This window comes from Melanotaenia boesemani, chromosome 2 (assembly GCF_017639745.1).
Source record: "Melanotaenia boesemani isolate fMelBoe1 chromosome 2, fMelBoe1.pri, whole genome shotgun sequence".
NCBI classification, from domain to species: Eukaryota; Metazoa; Chordata; class Actinopteri; order Atheriniformes; family Melanotaeniidae; genus Melanotaenia; species Melanotaenia boesemani.
Window position 1 is genome coordinate 14,297,560 of NC_055683.1, and position 23,310 is coordinate 14,320,869.

Here is a 23,310-nt window from a genome sequence, read left to right on the forward strand (position 1 = left end):
GGAAATGTATTACCCCACTGCCTCGTAAGTGCCTGTGGTTTCCCTTTCTATCATTTCTGTAGCTTTTCATTGTATTGATTTCCGGTGATAGGGTGGCTGGTAGCAGCAGAGAGAGCATGCTTCCCCCTCTAGTGGTGTATTGTGATACCAAGCAGATGCACAGTAAAAAATCAGTAATTTAAGGAGTCATTTGCAGCTAAGCTCTATGTTGCATGAAACAAGGTACTATTGCAGTTAGATGAGATTGGTTCCTTAGATTTCTAACACATGAAAACCTGAATGAATCCCAGTATTTGAGACTGTTATTGTGGTTATTTAGTATTGTCCTGCACAATGCGTGTAGAAGAAATTTAGTACTCCATATAGAGAAAACACTATTTCAATGTTATTGTTTGATACATACAAATAAAACCAGCTCTGACTTAATTTCTTTTAGAGTTTATTTAGATGAAGCGTGAATTCATAAGACTGCATCTGCACAGAAAATATGGTAAAAAACCTGTACATACAAACCAAATTCCCATTTAGTTATTATTCTCAAAATACAGTAAATAAAATAAAATAAAGCGCAAGAAAACAAATACAACGAGCAGCAGCCGTTGGCATGAAAGTCATAACAGCATGAAGAAGCCTTTTCTTAGGCATCAGTGGAACATGGACAGATGCAATTTACAGTGCTTTTCTCTGTTGTGATGTTTGACTTCTATGCAGCTTATTCAAATTAAATGAAGCTTTAACAGTTTGTAATTAGGTGCAAATAAATAAGTGCAAATAATTAAAAAAAAAAAAAATTCTACCTTTTTATGATTGTAAACAATATTATGTGTCTACACTACCGTTCAAAAGTTTGGGGTCACTTCCCTATTGAATCCCATGGCAAAGTGACCCCAAACTTTTGAACGGTAGTTAAAAAGCATCAGTAAGTTTCCATAAACTATACTTAGGGGAAAAAAAAAACAAAGTGCTGGTATGCACAAGTAACCTTACTCAAACACAGATAAAATGTAATGGCTGTGTCACACATAACAACAATGTAATATAAAATACAGGCAACTCTCACAGTATATAGAGCCCTATAGAACCAATACACAGATTCGTTTGAAACTCAATTAAAATAGGGATCTGGTTTTTGAACATCTGTTTCTGTCATAAATAATATACCTTCAATAATGAGCAATTATGCTAGGTGGTAAAATAGTAGATTAGCTTTCACTGCTTTAAAGATAGTTTAGATTTTTTTAAAATATTAAAAAAAAAAAAACCTAAACAATAATCAGATTTTTGGACAGGCTACAGTCAATATTATACCTTAAAATGGGTTGTTAAACTAGGTGATAGTAAATAAGCTTTTACTAAAAGTCTAGGATGCATTTAAGCTAGCAGCTAAGCTCGCTTTTAAGCTAGTTTAGCTTTGAATTAAGCTAGTTATAGAGAAATGACCATTAAATAATAATGTAGAACTCATAATAAAATGCTAAAGTGGAAAAGCTGGGCTTGAATTAGCTTAGTTTATCAGAGTAGCATTCTAGCAGAATTGACAGGATTTCGTTCAGTTGCACAACCATAAATGAAAAAATTAATACATCACACATTTAGCTGGATTTTAGATTCATGAAAAACAAATTCACAGATTCAAATGGACATATGAGCTAAAATAAGAATTAGGAATGTGTGCTTGATGTTTTGTGTTGTCTGTAAGTGTAGTATTCAAGTGTACCAGTTGCAACATTAATAAATAAATAACCTAAAAAGCCTTAAAACTATATAATCCTTTTCTTCAGTTACTACCCTCTGTCATTTGAAGGTACTATAGTCTAATACAATGTCCTACTCCTACAGTTTTCCAGTGTAAAAAAGCTTCCTCTATGCACCTGGCTCCTCAGGCAGAAGCAGTTCATACATATTGATGGCTAAATGGTCAGCTCCAGGGCTTGTCCTTCCTCGTGCAGCTATCATCTCTTTTCAGCCATTGGAGGATGTGAACAAAGGGATAGAGGAGCGAGAAAATCAAATAAGGCAGAAACAGCCTTAAGTGAAAACACTGCTAAAGCTAATGCATTCATCAAGATAATGTTTTTTTTCTTACCTTGCGTGGCTGACTCTCATATTTGTTCTACCACTAAGATCCACAAGTTGAATATTTACATAATTATGAGGCACAAAAAAATAATAGGTAACCATATAGACAATTAAATAATAAAAAACCCTGTATATAGTTGATTGCTCAAGCAAAAAGTTGCTTTCATTCTACTTGATGGACCCTGTGTCCAGTCTACAGAGATGAATGTACTTACTGTCATTATGGTTCTAGTCATGTAAGGCCTAACAACCTGACATTTCAGAATGTGGCAATAAATTATTCATACAGTACAAAAGCTTAGGCAGGTAATTGGGCTTATGACTGTGCAGTGCAATCTACTATTCCAGCACAAATTTAAATGCAAAATTCAAACACTGGCACTGGTGGACAAAGTAATTCAAGGTCAGCCAGTTCACTCTCCAGGTGCTTATCATCCCTGCTGAGCGTCAGGAAAAAAGGCTGCAATTTCTGTCAGCTGTCACTGGAGTGGAAATATGGTGCTTTAAAGATAGAGAGGGGAAAAATCAAAAGTGTCTTGCTTCTCAAACACATCCTGTTTAGAGCTTCTGTACATCTTTTATGCCCTCCTCCTCCTCACCATTCACAGCAGCACAGGAAGGAGCATGAAGACCCCTCAGGCACACGGAATTTGCCAGAACTGGGTGTGTCTGTGCACTGTGCAATGAAAGCATGGAGATCTGTGATGCGGACCTGGTCCTGCGTTTGGGCCTGAGAAAAGAAAACAAAACGAAGTATTTTCAATACACTAATCACACAAAGAAAATTGACAAGCTCTTATGTAATCTAGTAGAAGTGATGGACCAGCTGAACATTAGGGATGCACCAGTACCACATTTAAGTATTTGCTGAAATCCGGATAATAAATCCAGTCACAGTTGACTGGTAAGGAGTGTGGACCAGAATGCGAGCTGTGACGACTGAGTTAATTTTATATTATAATACATGGGTCAGCCTGCAGCCATCCTCTAAATGTAAGGCTTAAAAAAATCTTCTTACATAAGGAGAATAAAGTGGTTTTAGGTGGATTATGTTCACAGCTTCTCTCGCCGAGATAATGTCAAATTTGTATTATTGAAATGGCACCCGTAATATCTTTGTTACGATACTGGTATTGGTGCATCCCCACTGAACATAACTACAACCCTTTGAGCTGCTAGCTTAAAAAGCAAACAAGCAAGCATGTACTGAAATAAAAACACATCAGGACTGTACCATAATTGTGTCATAGGCTCCAGTAATGAGCGCGATGAAGAGGGACAGCACCATGTAGATGAAGAGGGAGATGAAGGTGTAAAGGTAGACTTGGCTGAAGATCCACACCAGTGTGCTGCTTTGCTCTATCTCAGCAAAGGTTACAAACATGTCGTCCCCATTGATCAGAGAAAACAGACACTCTGACACCATGGACAGGGAGCGAAACTGCAGACACAAGGGAAATCTTTGCTAGAAACTATTAAATCACAACTTTTAATGGTGTCTTTGCACCAGAAAGTAGAACATTTAGCCTACATGGAGCTGCACTAATGAGTAAAATATTGTCATATTGCTGTCATGGTTCATATTTAATAAATATTAATTTTGTTAACTCATTAATCATTCATAGCTACAAACTGGCAAGCTGCTGGAGTTTTTATGATAATTAGGCTGATCTGACATGTTCAGCCATGTGAAAAAGAAAGTCTGCTCAGTCTCACTTTTAAAGATTCATGGATCAGGTCACTATAAAAAATTATTTAGTTTTTTTTTATTATGTCTACCATACTTAAATACACTGAGTTGCTGCCCTGTGATTGGCTGATGAGTCATTTGTGTTAGCAAGCAACTGAAAAGGTGGACCTAACAAAGTTACCAGCAAGCGTGACATTATTTACCTACCAAAAACTAAGCACTGAGTGAAAAGCTAAGTACACCCTCTGATTTTAAAGATTGTGTAACCATTTTAAAAGCATGTTCACACATAATGAATGCCTCCAAACTGAGATGTCACCACTCTGTCAAGCTTTAATTTTCAGACAGATGGCCTCACATTTGACTTTAGAATATTTTGTTATACAGAAGAGTTCATGGTCTACTCAATGACTGAAAGGTGTCCAGGTCCTGTGGCAGGAAAATGAGCCCAAATCATCACCCCTCCACCACCGTGCTTGGTAGTTAGTGTGAGGTATTTGTGACGATATGCTGTAACTGATTTTTCTCCAAACATCATGACCAAACATCTCTACTTTGGTCTCATCTAACCAAAGAACATGGGAAGATTTACAACTGTCCTGAATGTTTTCAGTTTCTGAATAATCTTGCAGAGCAGAATGATGGACTCAAGGGTGTACTTTCTGTCTTTACATGACTATACTTCGTGTCCGAGTGACTCTTGGTTAAAGCCACTACAGGGTATGTGTCTGGTACCTTAGTGTGATAGGGTCCCAGTACAATCCATCCACAGAAGCAGTATCCTAAATAAATAGCAGCTACACAGCAGCAGAAGCGGATGACATTTGGAAAAGCAGCTCTTAGAGTTACAATCAAGATCTGTGAGAGAAGAAAATAAAATAAACTCAATAAGATACAGGATACAGCCAAACATAGGCTGCAATTAAAGGATTCCTCATTGCAAAGATAAATCGGTTTTCACATACGTTGTATTTCTGAAAGAAGCTGAGGTAGCGGATGACTCCCACCCACACCAGCAGAGTGGACGTTCCCAGCAGGATCCCACACACATCATATGAAGACAAAGTCTACACCATAAAGGACACGTTATTAAGGCCAGAAATCATCATTTTTTTGCTATTTCAAACAGCAGCAAGAATATCTTGCGTAACTGTTACCTTAGACTCGATGCCAATTTTAATGAAGCTGCCGATGATAGTTAACAAGTCGCTGATGATGAGCAGGATGTACCAGCCGTTGATGAACTCCATTCTGTCTCCCCAGCTCACACTGCGGCCAAGTTTGTGCTTGAAAAACTGCACGTACTCCTGTGGTGGACGTTTTTACGAATGGGTCATTGTTTTGTTTGTTCTTACCCACAAACATACAGGAAAAACAATACAGTCTGACAGGATTAGGGAGGCGTTTGTCCGGCTTTCTTACATGCTGCAGGAGGATTCCTCTGAGGATGGAGCGGCCACACAGCAGCAGAGACAGCAGGCAGACGATCGCCACCAGCACATCAAAGAACTCTCGAGCGTAGCTTTCCGCTGGCCGAAGAGGACAGAAACAACAGATCAAAGGCAATTTAGAAAATCTGTTGACTAATGAATTGATATCCCACCCACCCATCCACCAGTCACTCACCATGTCCAGACACATTGGTGTCTTTACACTCTTTAATGGAGGCCTGGTTCTGTAAACTGATCTTAACTTTACCGCTGTGTGCCCGGTTGTCCATGACGATCTGAGACCACAAACAAAAACCAGGTAAATAAACCACCACTGGGTGTGAAAATGTTTAATCAGCAGCATCAACACATGAAATATGTTTGTGAATTGATCATTTGCCTTAATATTGACTTTATGAAATTAAAGTTCTATCATATGTAGAAGTTACTTGGTTTTACGTGAATAGTTGGCACATAGATTTCTTATTTAGGATCGTTTGAACTCCATATGACCTTGATGGAAAAGTGTGGTTAATCACTGTAAAGGGAGAAAATTCCAGTGAACAGGATTCGAATTACGGGGCAGCTAAGGGGAGCTTGGCTCCCCTGAAAGGCAGAGGAGCTCCCCTAAAGAGATTCAATACTATAGGGGGATCCCTAAATATCTTCCAAACGACGCGGATGATCTGTTCTGTTTCCTTCAGCACTGTGGACAGCAGCATTGTTTGTGTGTTGTGTGCTGTGATTGTCCACACAACCACCTGATGTGCTTCTTTTTGTGGTTAAAGAACTCTCCGTCGCTGTTTCTGATTAAACAAGCTGTATACAGTATTTTTTTTATAGGAACCATATTTTTGACTGCGCTACATGCACTAACATAAATGTGCGTGCATGTGACGTGAAGTCGCTGTGCATGTGCGAAAATAAGGCTTCCCAAAAGCTCCTGTGTAATTTGAGTGCTGCCAGTGAATCCCAGTTTTTAAAAACCCAGTTTACCAATATAATAACCAGTGTGTAACCAGTAACTATCCACTGAAATGTAATACAACATGTCTATCAAAATGGTTTACTTTTTTTTATGTAATGTAAAACTATATTAATTTTATGTTCATCTCATTTAGACGAATTACAAGAACACCTTTTCAGCTCAGGGCTGCTCATTATCATCCACTGCTTTCATTAGCTAAAAGGTTTGTTATGAAAAATTAGAATGAACTGGAATGAATTGGACTGAAGTGGATCAAAATACACTGAATCGAATGGAAATAAACTAGTTTAAATTAAAGAGAAATGGACGGCAACAAACTGGATGAATAAAAAAAAAATAAATAAATAATAGATTAAATTGTATATTAACTTTATTCTATTGAAACATGTCGTAATAAACTTGTTTAAACTGGGTAATAATTATTTGTTTTAATTAGAATATAGAAAATCTGAGAAATTAAAAAATTTAAATGGATTAAAATTGGTTCAAATGAACTAAGTGAAATTACATAATGAATTGGATTAAATTAAATTATAATGAATGTGTTTTATTTGGACTTGTAATGAACTATGCTCAAAGGAAAATGAATTGGATTAGACTGAATTGATTTGAATTTGCCTGGTTTAAGTTTTAATACTTAACAGGGCTCTCTTATGAATGATTGATATAAAATAAGTAGACGTAGGTGAGATACATTTCATGCATGGTGATAATAGAGGATTTTAGTTTAGCAGAAATAAAGAAGAACCATCTCACTGTGATAGCGAAGGTGTAGCAGTCGGGGATTTCGTTGTTTATAATGGTCTGGATGTTTATGGCCTTGAGCTGGAAGTCAATTGTTACATTGATCAGCCTGGAGACAAAACAGAAGACAAAGACATATGCTGAGAATTCAATAATAATAAAACTTCTGAGGAAGAATACTTTTCTTGAATTCAAAACAACAAAATAACGTCTAACTTGTAAAACTCGAGTGTAAAATTCTTGTAGTCACTGTTTCCAGGAGCAGAACTGTCTGTTATGGGATTCAGGCCGATGCAGTCTGAAAAAAACACAATCAGAAAATAACCTTCAAGGAACTGAAATGTATCATAAAAGGAAGTAAAGTTTAAAAACCACACAGTAGACAGCCTTTTTCCACATCGCATAAACTCCACACTTCCTCTAGATGTCTAAATGGAGCTGAACTTTAAATCTAAACACATCCAACACAATATCTGCCAAGTCAGCAGCTGTATGCAAATAACTACTTTCCCAACATGACACCCAGTTTGTTGCTATTAGTAAAGTACATGGAAAAACAAATCTTGTAAACTGTGTTTCCACTGATAGCAATTATTCCAGGTCTTTCAAAAGTAGGACACAGTTTGAAAGCATGTCTTGACTCAAGGAGCAGAGAAACAATCATTCCATTAAAAGCTATAAATCATTTATTTCACACTTAGTTAAAAATGAATACATAAGCTCCTCCTACCTGTAACAACACGAGGGTCGATGTCAAACGTATCATTGACCGGGTCGATGGTGCCCTTACTGTAGTACCTCTGACAGAGAGAGAGCGCGCTCCCTTTCACGCCAACGCCCATCACATATGCGTACCGACCAACCGCGAGCTCAGGTAGAGCCAGGTACTGAAGAAGTAAAGACAGGTGGAAAAATGGAGACTGATAAAACACACAAAGTCTGAGCCCTCTTTTTTTAGTAGTGTTCAGGAGTAGTTCTCTGGATTTTTTCAAGGACTTTCCAAAGCTCTTCTTTTGATGTTTTCTGCCTTCTGTTCTATTCTTTGTCAATATGATCCCTCACTGTTTTAATAATGCTGAGGCTCTGTAGAGGCTCAACCAAGCCTGGCAGTGCTCCATTAGGTGCTCTTCTTTGGGATTTCTGTCATGTTGGGAAAAAGAATGCGGTTGCTTTCCAGACGGTCCTGCATATTGGATCAAACTATCAATACTTCATAATAATTAAGAATCTTAACAAGATCCTTGCTGCAAATGCAACCATAAATCATGATACCACCTCCACTGTGTTTAACAGGAGGCTGTGGACATTGTTGTGGCTCTCTTGTGACCAAGAGTTTAACCCCCAACCACTGATTGACAAACCTGAGTTATTTCTCCCTGTTTCCCTTTCTTAAGAATGGCTTCTTGCCAGCCACCCGTCCAAGGAGACCATTTCTGATGAGGCTTCAATGAACAGTAGATGGATCAACTGAAGATCTTTGTTGGACTTTTTTAAGGGCCTGTTTTCAGATACTGATAATTTGCTGTAGATAGTTTTTTTTCTCCTCTGCTTGTCCAATTTCCTCAATTATTTAAAGGACACACTGCACACCATGCTGAGATATGCCATATTTCCAGTTAATAGAGCCCCTTTCTTGGCACAAAAACATTTTATGTCAGTCAAAAAGGTGTTATCTGTGGTATTTTTCACAGATGCAACTAATAAAATATAAAGGTTTTTGTTACGTGTAGACAGAACTAGTTCATCTACACGTGAGGCAGGTGCCTTTTTTATGCTTGAATGATTCATAGGCCGGTGTTATAAGTGACTAAATAACAAAAAACACATTGCTCAGAAAACGGTCAAGTTCAAGGTTTTTACCAAGGATGAGAGAAAAAGCTGCAAATGTCCAAAGAAAAACTCTGGAAGACCTTTGCAAAACCCGGAAAACTATCATTCAAGAATACTTTAGGGTTGGAAGGAAATCTGGCTGCTTGGAAACTAAATATAAAAAACACAGGCGTGGCTTCAGCTTTTTCTACATGACTACATTGCAGCTTTAAATTCTTTGAATGACACATAGTTGTTACTCTTTCTAGTAAGCTTTAGGCTACCTGCTCTATGGCAAAGTGGATGTGGCTGTAGAGCCCTGCTTGCGTGTGGACGGCCTGAGCAGCTTTGTCCTTGTAACCCTTCAGGAAAAGGTGCTTGAATGCTGCTGTGTTTTCCTCTTTGAACGTCACGACCATCTGGTTAGTCAGTCCAAACAGCACCAGCTAAAAGGCAGAACCACACACACAAAAACAATTCAGCTATAACTTAAGCTGTACTATACACACAGGCCCACATATAGAACAGCTGGTCATTACATATTTACCTGCACAGTCACAGTGATGATCTTAAGCAGCTGCAGGCCCAGTTTGAAAGGCTTGCGTCCCTTCGCATTATATTTGTCACAAGGGCTCATGAAGAAGTACTTGAGTTTCCTTCTCAGGGCTTCTTCCTCCTCTTCATCCTCCTCCAGCTGCCGCTGCAGCTCATTGCCCACCAGAGCAGTGGGACGGGGCCTCCCATGCAGATCATGGGACCCATAGCTGGACGTGGAGTAGAGGAGCCTATCCTTCTCTGAAAAACACGCAGAAGTTATTATTTTTTTTTATTTAATTTAATTTTTTTAAAAATATGTTAGCATTTTTAAACTTGAGATATTAAAAACCTACTCCATAACTGTTTGACCTGCACTTTTTTTAGTCAGAGATGTTAGCAACCTATTCCAAAGTCTCTAAATCCTACACTTCCTATATGCACACCTACATGAAATCCCAAAACACTTAGGTTATTTTTACGGCAATAGTTTTTTCTTTATTTCTTTGATTTTATTTTTCAACCTCTGTGGAGAAGGGGTGGTACATATAAAATTAAATCAAATAACTAAATGAACTCATCAGGCTACGTCTGACCCGTGGCCTGTTCCACAAACGTAAGATTCAGATATCCAGGATAAATAACTTAGCTGGGATCATCGAATCCAAAACAAGATTGTCCAGACTTACTGGTTGCACAAAGAGCAAGCCAGGATGAGCAGACACGAATTCATCAAGCCAGGTAAAACTAATCCTGGATCAGTGTGCTCTCACACATTCCTTTAATAGACCCTTGCAACATATCACAGACCTCAGCATTTTCCAGCGTTTTCCTTGTAGGGATCGTATGTGAGAGATAATGAATGATTGTGTGTTTTTAATTTGGTTAGGTAAGATATTTGGATATATAAAGGCTTATTTTAACTTTAAATTTAACCGGTTAAGGCCCGACCCCTGAAAAAATGGTTAGAAATGTCCAATTTTTAAAATATGAGGTCTTTATTTGGCCCTTTAACAAAATTTTTAAAAAATTAACATTTTTGGGGAGGATATCTACCATTTATTACCATGTGATACATTAAAAATATTATAATGTGATTTTCTGCTTCTGGGTATCTATTAGGGGACAGAAGATGAGCATCAGATTGTGTTCAACAGGATTTTGAGCAACGTTTATATCATAAATTGAAGCAAAATGTCTCAGAAATGGGTTAAAGTTGAAATTATTTTAATTTGATACTTAATTATTGATATTATGTGAAGTGCTTTGTGCTGCTTTTGCTATGAAAAGTGCTATACAAATAAAAATTTGATTTGATAAACAATGTATTCTGGTTAAGTCCTGTCATTCAATGAAGCAAATATCAACATATAGCCTTACTCTTTTTTTTTTTAAACAGGGACAAATCATCTTCTCTGTGGCGTTTCTCATACATGTTTTATTAATTAAATGTTGCAGGAAAAATCAAGGTTACCAAGATAGACATTAAGTGCTCTACTACAGTCACTCCACCTGGTCACTGACTCACTAAACCACAGTACATGGACGAAAATGGATTGGATGCACAGGTTGTAGCCTTATAAGTGGTTTTTATTATTATTATTATTATTATTATTATTATTGACTGATACATGTATTATTGAGGATACATGTGTTAAAGTATTGTAAAGCAGATTTTGATGACCCCCATTTATTCACTTTGGGATCTGGTTTAAAAGGTTTTCAGTGTATCTTGACTCCCAGAATGTCAGTTACATGTGAACGAAATGTCCAGATGAAAATTATTACAACAACAAACAAACAAAAAAAAAAAAACTGCGGTCTTAATTTTTAATTACAATCACTCTGAATGGTCAAAGCCTCGGGGACCCCCTGTGCTCCTTAGGGGACCCCATGGGGGATCCTGGAGCCCAGGTTGGGAAACACTGTTGTAGAATTCTGTGTGATTTATGTTTTGACCAGAACTCATGGTTTAATTGCTTTGATTTATTCGTATTCAGTAAAGGAACATTATGTTACTCTCTTTCTCTCTTTACATACATATATATATATATATATATATATATATATATATATATATATATATATATATATAGTGTTTAAACTATTACAGTGGATCTAGCTGAATGCTACATGAAATGAATGTGATAACAAGTGGTGTAGTGACAGTGGAAAAAATACTGGCTTTCCATTTGTGGTGACTGCTGACTGTACCGAGGGATGAGATTAAATAGATCCTGGAACTTAAGACAGGTCTGGAGCTGGCTGGCTCCACAGAATGAATCTCCATGGTAATTTATGTCAAACATATCCCACTTTCCACTATCAAAGATGAGTTGAGTCAGGATGATCAAGTTTACAATGACTGGTTTATAGCGCACAAGGCCCCAGATCTTATCGCGATAACACAATAGAGCGTGATATACCTTTTAGGCTTTCATTTACCTGCATCTGTGAATGAAAGGCTTCAGAAGAATTACATTTAGCGTCCTTTGTACATCTTACATTATTTACACGCGAATTGCCTTAAAATTCCTCTTCTAAATTTATTAGTAACAGAGACACAATCAATCACAGGGATTCATTCCTCCGCCGAGACGACGTGTTGACAAACCTGTAGCGTTGTCCTGGCTGCAGGTGTAACTTGAAGACGCCATGTTGGTGATGGAGGGGGGGACTAAACCAGCACAAAGACCTCTTGCAGGGCCGATTCATCTCATTAAACCGTCTTGGATTTCATTGCAGATACAAGATGTTCAGTGTCGCAGTGGATGGATGACACATAGGTAAACACATCGCAGCTTCCTGTTAACCACGTGACGCCACCACGTGATAGATGCGATCCGCGCTGATGCTGGGAAAACAAAAGCCCTGCTTCAAGTGCACTTCCATCTTTTCTTTGTTTTTATTCCAGGTTTATTTATGATGACAACAGCTGAGTAAACCCATCATAAGATGAACATATTAAGCGCATTATAAGCAGGGAAGCTGCAGGATTTTAGATCTGCGGAGGTCATGAGCCTTTTCTTTTCTTTCCAGTCCAGATACCAGAGTTTCACCACAGAACTGAGGATGTGAGAAATGTGATATAACTAATGCATGTGCATGAAGCTTACAGCCAACAGCCTGCAGTGTTTATACAGTACAGTTTTTTATTTTATTTTATAATATAATATAACACATCCTTGGTTAGATTTTATTTAAATAGGTTAGTTAGCAAATTAAATGTATAAGTTCTGAATAGGGTTTCTTTTTCTTTTTTGTTGTGTTCTACAAACTTTTATGTTGTCTTAATTCTCTGCTTAGTGGTAACAGAAGCACAAAATAGCCACTCTACCTGAATTTATTTATTTGTTTCCCCATACTTTCCTTGCATATAATCCTTGCTGACTATAAATCTGAGCCCCTCGTTATTTATCTGCTTTTATTTTATTTATTATGATTTATTTTTTATTTATCTGCTTTTAAAATAAATTGTTGTTGACGACTTGGACTGGTCCTCTTTGCACTGGTGAAGCTGCAGTGTCATCTTCTATTCATCATTTAATAAGTTTTATGTCCTTTTAGTTTCTATACTTTTTGACAAACACATAGTTATCTAGTAAAATTAATAAGTAATTAATATTTATTGGGGACCTTGGTAGTTTGGGGCCTTAATAATTAAGATTCAAGAAGAAGGAAGCGTTAATAATTTCTAAAAAAAAAAAAAAAAAAAAAAAACTGTTGGTCTGGTGTGTGGTAGTCTGAGCTCTCACCGTGCATGTTTGCCAAATATAAAATTATTATTTGCCTTGCTGGTGTAATTTGGACCACTGCAGCGTTTTTGCATTGTGTAACAACAAGCAAATATTTACCCTTCTGCAGAGAAGGGATAGGGGGGGGTTAAGTCCTTTTCCCAGCATGAACCGCAAATGAGACCATTTCTGTTGTGTCTTTATATCAGCTGTCGACATTCCCGAAATAACAAAAATGGAATCATGTCTTTGTGGTTCAAAGTAGTTTGACGTTTGCTTGAGTTAAAGTACAACGAAAGATCCATCATGTCCATTATTGATTGTCGCCCCTGGTTACACAGATTAAATTTACTCAAGCTCTCATTGCTAGGAGGTTATCAAAACAGTGTCATGTGAATCGTTCACCCAAACTGAAATACTTTAAACTCACGCATTTGAGTATTCATGTTTACTTAATGTCCCATTCATGTAAAAAAGCTTACATATGTAATTGTGTCTTTTCATGGCTATTTCCTGCACTCTGTACTGTTTGCATGGTAGCTTGACACTGTGGGACGGACTTAAGACACAGACACTGAAAGAGTGTATTTTGACTAAAGATGTGCCAGCCATTTCATTTAGATCTCAGAAACTGTGAAAGTCAAAACATGTATTAAAGTGTATTTAATACACTTTAATACATGTATTGGAAGTAATTAAACTTCCATGAATGATTATTGTTAAATTATTTTGATCCATCCTGACAGACAGACGTAGTTACTCTGCTGCTTCCAGACGTTTGTGGCAATGAAGTCAGGGCTCCAGACTAACTTTTTTTTTACGAGGAGCACAGTGGCACCTAACTTAAAATTTTTAGGAGCACAAGCAGGAAATTTAGGGACGCACACTGAAATTTCCTTGCACAGCAAATATTCACATTTCCTCTCATTTTCACTGAAACACCTGCACGGTGGTGTGGTGGTTAGCGCTGCAGCCTCACAGCAAGAAGGTCGCTGGTTCGATTCTGCCTTTCTGTGTGGAGTTTGCATGTTCTCCCTGTGTATGTGTGGGTTCTCTCCAGCTTCCTCCCACTGTCCAAAGACATGCATGTTAGGTTAATTGATTAATCTAAATTCTCCCCAGGAGTGTGTGCGGAGTGTGAATGGTTGTTTGTCCCCTATGTGTTGGCCCTGTGATGAACTGGTGACCTGTCCAGGGTGTACCCTGCCTCTCACCTGTTAATGCTGGGATAGGCTCCAGCTTACCTGTGACCTGTAATAGACCAAGCGATACAGAGAATGAATGAAAAATAGTGATAAATACTTGAACAATAAATTCAGAAATTACAATGTTTACAATTCACTTTTCTTTTTTTTTTGCAGTTGACATAAAAAAAAAAAAAAAATCTTACTTTGTCACCATCATCCCCCATAGGGCATGGTATGACTTGTCCATGTAGTGCCTGGCAATAAATAGCTTCAGGGACTGATACTCCTCTCCAGCCACTGTTCCCAACTCCTTAGTAAGAAAAGTAGCTATTGGCTGTCCTAAAAGTCACTAATTAGCATAATCAGCCTAGTACATATAGTTGTAATGGATGCTGCCATAAAGTGTGTGCAGAATTATTAGGCAAATGAGTATTTTGATCACATCATCCTCTTTATGAATGTTGTTCTACTGGTACAGGCTTGAAAGCCTACTACCAATTAAGCATATAAAGTGATGTGCATCTCTGTAATGAGAAGGGGTGTGGTCTAATGACATCAACACCCTACGTCAGGTGTGCATAATTATTAGGCAACTTCCATTCCTTTGGCAAAATGGGTCAGAAGAGAGATTTGACGGACTCTGAAAAGTTAAAAACAGTGAGATGTCTTTCAGAGGGATGCAGCACTCTTAAAATTGCCAAGCTTTTGAGGCGTGATCATCAAACAATCAAGCGTTTCATTCAAAATAGTCAACAGGGTCGCAAGAAACGTGTTGAAAAAACAAGGCGCAAAATAACTGCCCATGAACTGAGGAAAATCAAGCGTGAAGCTGCCAAGATGCCATTGGCCACCAGTTTTGCCGTATTTCAGAGCTACGACATCCCTGGAGTGCCAAGAAGCACAAGGTGTGCAATACTCAGGGACATGGCCATGGTAAGGAAGGCTGAAAAACGACCACCACTGAACAAGACACACAAGATAAAACGTCGAGACTGGGCCAAGAAATATCATAAGACTGATTTTCTAAGGTTTTATGGACTGATGAAATGAGAGTGAGTCTTGATGGGCCAGATGGATGGGCCTGTGGCTGGATCAGTACAGGGCAGAGAGCTCCACTCCGACTCAGACGCCAGCAAGGTGGAGGTGGGATACTGGTATGGGCTGGTATCATCAAAGATGAGCTTGTGGGACCTTTTCGGGTTGAGGATGGAGTCAAGCTCAACTCCCAGTCCTACTGCCAGTTTCTGGAAGACACCTTCTTCAAGCAGTGGTACAGGAAGAAGTCAGCATCGTTCAAGAAAAACATGATTTTCATGCAGGACAATGCTCCATCACACGCATCCAAGTACTCCACTGCGTGGCTGGCCAGAAAAGGTCTAAAAGAAGAAAAAATAATGACATGGCCTCCTTGTTCACCTGATCTTAACCCCATAGAGAACCTGTGGTCCCTCATCAAATGTGAGATCTACATGGAGGGAAAACAGTACACCTCTCTGAACAGTGTCTGGGAGGCTGTGGTTGCTGCTGCATGCAATGTTGATCGTGAACAGATCAAGACACTGACAGAATCTATGGATGGCAGGCTTTTGAGTGTCCTCGCAAATAAAGGTGGTTATATTGGTCACTGATTTGTTTTTGAATGCCAGAAATGTATATTTGTACATTTTGAGTTGTTATATTGGTTTCCCTGGTGAAAATAAGTGAAATGGGTATATATTTGGTTTTTGTTAAGTTGCCTAATAATTATGCACAGTAATAGTCACCTGCAAAGACACAGAAATCCTCCTAAGATACTAAAACTAAAAAAGCCCCACTCCAACTTCCAAAAATATTCAGCTTTGAGTCTTTTGTGTTCATTGCGAACATAGTTGTTGTTCTATAATAAAATTAATCCTCAAAAATGCCTAATAATTCTGCACACCCTGTAAAGTGGGAAGGTCAACCTAAAATGTTTAGAACAGCATAAATAAATAAATAATAAATAAATAAAAATAATTCTGTCAATATTTTCTTAATTTTTTTTAGTTCAGTTTTTGTCTGGGACATGTCACAACACTTTGTCCATACTCTTCATTAATAGGCATTACTCTGACGGTAAGCTAGCGCATCCTCCAGCAGCAGCTTTGTACGTTTCATTTCAGCCTGGTCATGAAACAGGTGAACGTCGTCTGCTCTGAATGCAGCTGGGAGCTGCACAGCACCCGCTCCTCATTGGGAAGAGTAAACTACGTTCATTCACGTCAGTCTCCAAAAGTTTCCAATAATACCAGAAAAAGTCGCTAGATTTGTTACTAGTCGCTTAAAAAAGGCCACTTGAAGGGTCTAAAAACTCGCTAAATAAAGCGATAAAGTCACTAAGTTGGCAATTACCCCAAGACCCGCCTCTTTCCACACATAAGCCAATCACAGTGGTCGTTCGTCCTCCGCTGACGTCTTCTTCGTTGGTGTTCGTCTCCTTTTCTCTTATTATAGTCAGTTGAGTCGGCAAACCGCTAATTTGTGGATTACTGTGAACTACTGGGCTGAAGAGGGGAGCAGAAGTTTCTTAGCGACTAAATAAAATCAGTTATAACTACTACAAGCAAAAGACCGGCAAATGTGTTGGTCGCCATTGCACGAGTAGATGAAAAATTCATTCGCACTGTTTCACATTTTAATCGCAAAATGCAACCATTTGGTCGCAGTCTGGAGCCCTGGAAGTTCATTGATTTTTGGCCAAAAGGTCACAAATGATTTATCAGACTGATGTTTAGTGATGTTCCGACCTATTTTGCTGAATTTCATCCACCTTCATGTTAGATCTCTGAAGCCTCCAGATGAGTTACAGCAGCCCTCTATACAGTGAGATGTGCTTTATACCAGTAAGAGGCTGGGTGGGGCAGCATACAGGGTGCAGACCAGGCTTCTTTGATTTGTTATAAATATGCAATGCATATAATGTGATAATTCTGTAAATAAAGTTATTGTAAATATGAGTGAGATACAGTAGATGCTGGATAGAATTTGTCTCAAGCATATATGCCGCTATTATTGCTCAATATAGTGTTTCCCTTTGGCTGCAAAACTTTGAGACTATTCAGGATTTTATAAGAAATATAGCAAAAATGTAACTCCACACTAAAACAAATACTTTATATTTGCATTGAAAAAAACAAAGAGAAATGATCATCCCTAAACTGTCTCAGCACAAGTAGTGAGGACATGATGTCAGTGTTTACGCTAGTCACGTATTCCCCAAATCTATGAAATCTGCTATTAGAGATGAAAAATCCAGTTCTTAGTTGGACGTATTTATTTTACCGTATAGAACGCATTCTTTAGCAAAAAGTGACTTTCAATAATTGGTTAATAAAGCAACTGAAGAAGATTAGCAACCAAATAATATGACATTTATTTACAGCATGGTGACTAAATAAAAAAAAAAACAATTATTGTACAAAAACTGCCCAAAAACACATCCCATACATTATATATGTTGTTGTTGTAACTGTTGTTGTGTTTGTTTGATGTTTCTTTTTATGGACCTTGAGTCCGACAAATAAAGATGATGATGATGATATATATATATATATATATATATATATATATATATATATATATATATATATATATATATATATATATATATATATATCCCGAGGAGCAGCTCATTTTATGCTGCAGCTACTGGTCCTCTGGCCCCTGACCTGCAGCATTCAGATGTTTCTCTGCTATAACACACATCTGGTTCAAGGTGGATCTTTTAAACAGATTTTGCTCAAGTTCTGCCAAAAAACTGAACCAATAATTTGAGTGAGGTGAAAGACAGCAGGACAGTAGTGCCTGAGGACCGAAAATGGAGAAGACTGGCTGCAACTACAGGGCCCTGGAGGGATCGTTATGACCTGGGATTGCTTCAGAAAAATGTAAAGCATCTCTGGTTGGAAATGAGTTTTATGACTTAGCATTAGGTTATTACATCAATACACGATCAAATCAAAGCAAATATGGTCCAATAAAATATTACAAGTGTGTGCCTTTTATTTTTGGCCAGTTGCTGTATCATCTGATGCAATTATCTTTTATTTACTGTGTAAAATAAGTGTCAGACAATACTTTAACTGAGACGATCCACAAAACTGCCTAGCTGCATCATTTCTGCTCTACTTGTGGCTCAGTGAAGTCTTCAGCACATCAGTCCGTATCCGATGATTCCTCCTCATCCCACATCCTTTCGTTCTCCAGCCTTTCTTATCTACCGTCCAAAGCCTTGTCCCTGGCTATGACCGACTCGTTGAACTTTATCATCAGCGTAGTTCCTTTGTGCCAGTGGGCGGTGACCTTGGCGGGGAAGCCGCTGTGTGTGAGGATCGCCTCCACGATGCCTGCGGTGAAGGCGGCGCAGTTCAAGCTGCTGTTCTCTTTGGGCACAGAGATGTAGACGTTGATGAGTGGATCTTTCTCGATGATGTAGTACGTCTTGTCGTCGTCGTTGGCCTGCTCCAGCTTGTCCGCCTCCTTCCCAAACAAGGACTTCCACACGTTAACCTTGATGGGAAGAAATAACCGTTAGCTCCGGCTGCAAAACGAACCGATCCTCCTCAGTATTTATGTCCTCTCACCTTGATGAAGAGCAGCATGTTGAGCACTTTGGTCTCCCTCTTCCCGTTCTTCTCCCTCAGCACCAGCACGTCCAGCATGCTGGCGCCCACACTCTGACCCATGTCCGCCAGGCGCGTCTGCAGCTCGGACACGGAGTACACGCGGCTCTGACAGTACTGCACCATCTCCGAGAAGAGGAGGGCGAAGGCGCTCAGACTCACTTCGGTCTTGGGTCGGGTCAGGGGGCGCTCCAGGATGGAGGACTTCCCTCGAGTGAACCGTGTGTCCATTTTCTGTGGAAAGTGACGCCAGACACATTTACATCAACTTAATGCATTTTCCATGAAGAATAGTTAGTAAATTAATATTATTGTAACAAACAGAAATTTAAATATAATATAAAAAGCCTACATAATATATAGATAGATTTTAAATTAGGCCTAATCACTCTGCGTAGTCCAGAAAACTGGATTTTTCCTAATTTGTCCTTGATTATAAATTTACACCTGTGACAATATCAAAGCAGCTCTTTACGATAGGATAGGTAATTATTTCCAGATAAATAATGCATGGTACATGTAAATGTATAACTAACTTTTCTCATGAGGCGCCCCCTGACAACGGCTAATTCAGCATCCATGTCCTGTCTCCTCTCTGAGCTCCCTCTAGCCAGTAAAAGTCAGTCTGAAGTTGGTTTTTGTCTTCTCTCTCCCTCTTTCTCTGATAACGTACTTTTGGATTTCTTTGATGAATTGGCCATGATGCATATTTAAAACGGCCAGTTTGTTAATATCTAGTTGCTAGTGTGTGACATGGTGCCGTGACGTGAAACTATGTTGTAAAGTGATGCACTGGGATGGAAAGAAGTGCTGTTTTTCAGCCTCTGAACGCTGCAGGGCAACCACAACAACCAGGAATGTGCATAATAAATCAGTCATTAGGTTTTATATGTAGTGAGTCCCAGAGACCCACCGGTGGCGATTTAAGTGGGTCCCTGTGAAATTCAATAGGTCCCAAATTTTTTTTATTTTTCTATTTCTTAAATTGTAGTGTTAAACTCCTCTGATTGTGTCAATCACACCATATACTAATTCTGAATATCACTCTTTCTGTAACTGATGCCAATGTTTTTATTTATTATTAAACACAAACCAAACAACAGGCATCATAAACAATAAATGATTCACTAATATGTACATCTATCAAGTTAAATTTGTCAGTGACACAATTTGCATTCTGGCTGTTGGCATTTTATTTCATTGTCGCCTACACCACTCGCCTCCCCTGCTCCCCCACTCGACTTTCCTGCTTCCTCTACCTCACCTGTGTCATGCTGTGCTGCACCTAAGCCTTGGGCTACTCCTGCATGTCAAACAGCCCATCCAAATATGAAGATATAGTTTCTTTTTTTGTAATCAGGGACTAGTCTAATGTGATCTGGGTTTCCATGAATTCAGGAATTTACACATCTGGTAAATCTCAGCATAGTTCTCAGCAGCTGGGAGAGCAAGGACTGTTTAACCAAGTGTGCAGTGACAGAACTGACGCACAGGTCACTGCCGCGAAGACATTGGTCCACACAGTGGATTGATAGGCTCTTACGAGGCAGATTCTCTGCTTGCAAATACTGTGTTATTCCCTCGCAGTGCAGAAATGCCTCCTCGCGGTTCGTTTTCATGTGCATGGACTGTTGTCAAACGCACCCCTTTTGGAACTAAAGAAGCCATCGATGTGCACATCACTAATGTCTATGAAAGAAATGTCACTCTGCATGCAGCTGCGGCCAACTCGGTTTCTGGAGGCGGCAATACAGGTTCAATTAAGACACGTTCAACAGAAACTATTTAATTCTCTACATTTTGAAGGCGTGGCACCTTCATGTAGGGGAAACACTGAAGTTTCTTTTGCTAGTTACTAAGATTTTAAACATGAGTTGTTGTTCACCATGTATTGTTTTCATGTGAAAAATGAGGTGCATCCCTGGGATGCATTGATAGTAACTTTACTGCATTCTTTCAGATTTTAATGCGTCAGGGATGCAGGATGCAAACCTAGCAACATCTCTGATAAATGTCAATGCACCATGAAAATGAGTCGAAAACATTTTTTCCTTTTAGGTCAGAAAGTTACATAGTGCTACTTTAAGTTACAGTCTGGATAGTTAATAAATCATAGTGACCATTATTTACAGTCCTTGACAACAAAAGTATAATATCATGACCCCTGGATGTTAATTACAAATTACAAATATGACAGAACTCTTTAATTTCACATCTAAATATTCTGGCTATATAAATGATCAATTGAAGTAAATTAATTATATTTAAATGAATAAATACATTTTTAAAATCCATCATTTTAAGCACCCCCTATTTCCTTTATCTGGTTTCCTACTGTTTGGTTGTTAACAACTAACTTGAATTTCTGCCTTGAGGGTTTGTTTGCTTTTTTTTTTTTAATTCGCTTTGTAGCCTGCTCATAACTGTGGAGCAGTCAGTCTCTTCACATTAGAAATGCTCAAGCACTTTCTGGTTTTAAGTCCTTAATTGAAACCCGCTTATTTGAGCTGACTTTTAAACACATTTGGTCTTATGCTTTAACCTTTTATTCTGTTTCTATTATGTCTGTATTCTTTATTTCATTCAACAGCTGTACTTTGGATAGCCGAAGTTGTTGTAAATGTGTTACACAAATAAACTTAACCTTTTTTTTGCATTTCGTATTTTTAATGTTTTGTTTTTTAGATTTCTTTTCTGATGCTTTTATGCTTTCATTGTCCTGCTTGTTTCTCTTTGACACACTTTCCATTATGTGTGTACTTCCTCCACATTTTGCACACAGCTGACTGGAAACCAACACATCTAGCCACACTGTGCTGAATAATCTACCACAAGGAACTTTAACCATTTCACTAGTTTCAACTAAAAATTCCATATTTAGATTTGTGTACAAATGCAAATTACACAGTGAATGTTTGACTGTAAAATGATAGTTTTATGGCATTTTTGTGACGGCCTTCATCTATTACAAGATAAGACAACCAAACGTCCTCCAAGTGGGGATTTCAAACATACATGAAGGCTAGAGAAAATGGCCTTTTTGGTTAAGTAGTACTAAACACTGCAAACTGGTGATTTAGCTTCAGTCATTAAGAGGTCATGACATAATACAACAACAGTAAAAATGAAATTGCGGCTACTTCTCATGGGAGTGTTCCACTGAAAACACTCAAGATATATGTGGTTTTTTACGCATAATTTCACGCTGCATACATACAAATCTTCTGACATTTGTACTAGCTGACCCTATTTTTTTCCAGCCCACTTTCGCACCTGACGGACAGCTGATCGCAGCTAACCGTTAGCAGCTAGCTATTAGCAACTAGCTACAAATGTTAGCTTGGTTCTTCTTCTAAAGATAAGTGCCTGCGAAAAATCCAACAATAGAAGCATACACTTCCCAAAACCTTCCAAATTAAACAATTCTTTTTTCCAAAGGTAATTACATTTAAATGAATGAAATCTCGGAGTAAACGCACCTTGTTGGAGCTAAAACAGCTATGCTACGGCTCTGGCTCCTGTTTCGTCTTCTTCGTCTCTTTTGGTGACTGGAGTGGACGTTAGATATTATTTCGCCACCTAGTGTACCGGATCCTGTAGCGAGCTTTTGTTGTTTTTGATATATTTGCTTGCTTTTCATGTCATTTTTATTTCGAGTATGTTTTATATACAAATCAGATTTACTGTAAATGTTCACAGCAGTAATCTGAATCAGCTGAATGTAATATAAATACCAACTACGCCTCTTGGTCCAGCAACCATTGTAATAACGCAGCATCTGTATGTTATTAGCTGTACTTGCGTTCAAATGAACATGTTACTTTTAGTTTAACTCCTAATTTTTCCTAGATTTTGAGCATCTCACCTTCAAAAATGTAAAAGGTCCTTGTTATTACAGATGACAGTAATCACATTTTTGACCTGTTGTTGTCTGCATACCAGATCCTCTGCAGGGAATTTTCCCCACACCAACCAGTACATCCACTTCCTGTTCTTCTGGTCATGTAAATTCTGCAAGAATGTATGTGGGATTTTTGTCATTGTGTACATATAACCGAAACAGCAGTACCTATATGACTATAGAGAATAAATGTTGTGTCTATCACTGAGCACCTCCTCAGTTTGCACCCTTTGCTTTGCATCTCTAATAATTAGATAAGAGCATCTGAGTTGCCTCACAGAGGAGTGCCAGTGATTTGTAAAACAGTGAACAGTCTGCTGCTGACCAACATTATTCCCAGAAAGTTTCTTTATCAAGCAGCAATGACCTTAATGACAAAAGTGAGATGACTGAGATTTATTACAGAACTCGTGAATTTCTAAAAAATGTCCAAGTCTGTCACCTAGGAAGACCTTCAGCTGTAAGAACAACACAGTGTCCATGTTACAGCTGCCAGTTTCCCACATTGCTCAGGCAAGTACAGTAACTGATTAAACACAGGCGTAGCTTTATCCACAGCACTAGTGTTGCATAA

General features: G+C 38.4%; 2 protein-coding genes across 2 annotated transcripts; both read right to left on the reverse strand.

The window, feature by feature from the left end:
- Positions 1-906: 906 nt before the first annotated feature.
- Positions 907-12,113, reverse strand: mcoln1b (mucolipin TRP cation channel 1b). The gene is made up of 13 exons (XM_041977112.1): positions 11,889-12,113; positions 9,288-9,535; positions 9,025-9,186; positions 7,662-7,818; positions 7,148-7,229; positions 6,944-7,040; positions 5,396-5,495; positions 5,192-5,298; positions 4,927-5,076; positions 4,735-4,836; positions 4,505-4,627; positions 3,314-3,520; positions 907-2,809 (listed from the first exon to the last, which is right to left on the reverse strand). Exons 1-13 carry the CDS (start codon positions 11,929-11,931, stop codon positions 2,675-2,677), a joined length of 1,713 nt encoding a protein of 570 aa, XP_041833046.1. The 5' UTR covers positions 11,932-12,113; the 3' UTR covers positions 907-2,674.
- A 5,356-nt stretch (positions 12,114-17,469) lies between these two features.
- trappc5 (trafficking protein particle complex subunit 5) lies at positions 17,470-22,422 on the reverse strand. Its single transcript, XM_041977212.1, has 3 exons — positions 22,315-22,422; positions 18,797-19,069; positions 17,470-18,722 (listed from the first exon to the last, which is right to left on the reverse strand). Exons 2-3 carry the CDS (start codon positions 19,064-19,066, stop codon positions 18,426-18,428), a joined length of 567 nt encoding a protein of 188 aa, XP_041833146.1. The 5' UTR covers positions 19,067-19,069; positions 22,315-22,422; the 3' UTR covers positions 17,470-18,425.
- Between the last annotated feature and the right edge of the window lie 888 nt (positions 22,423-23,310).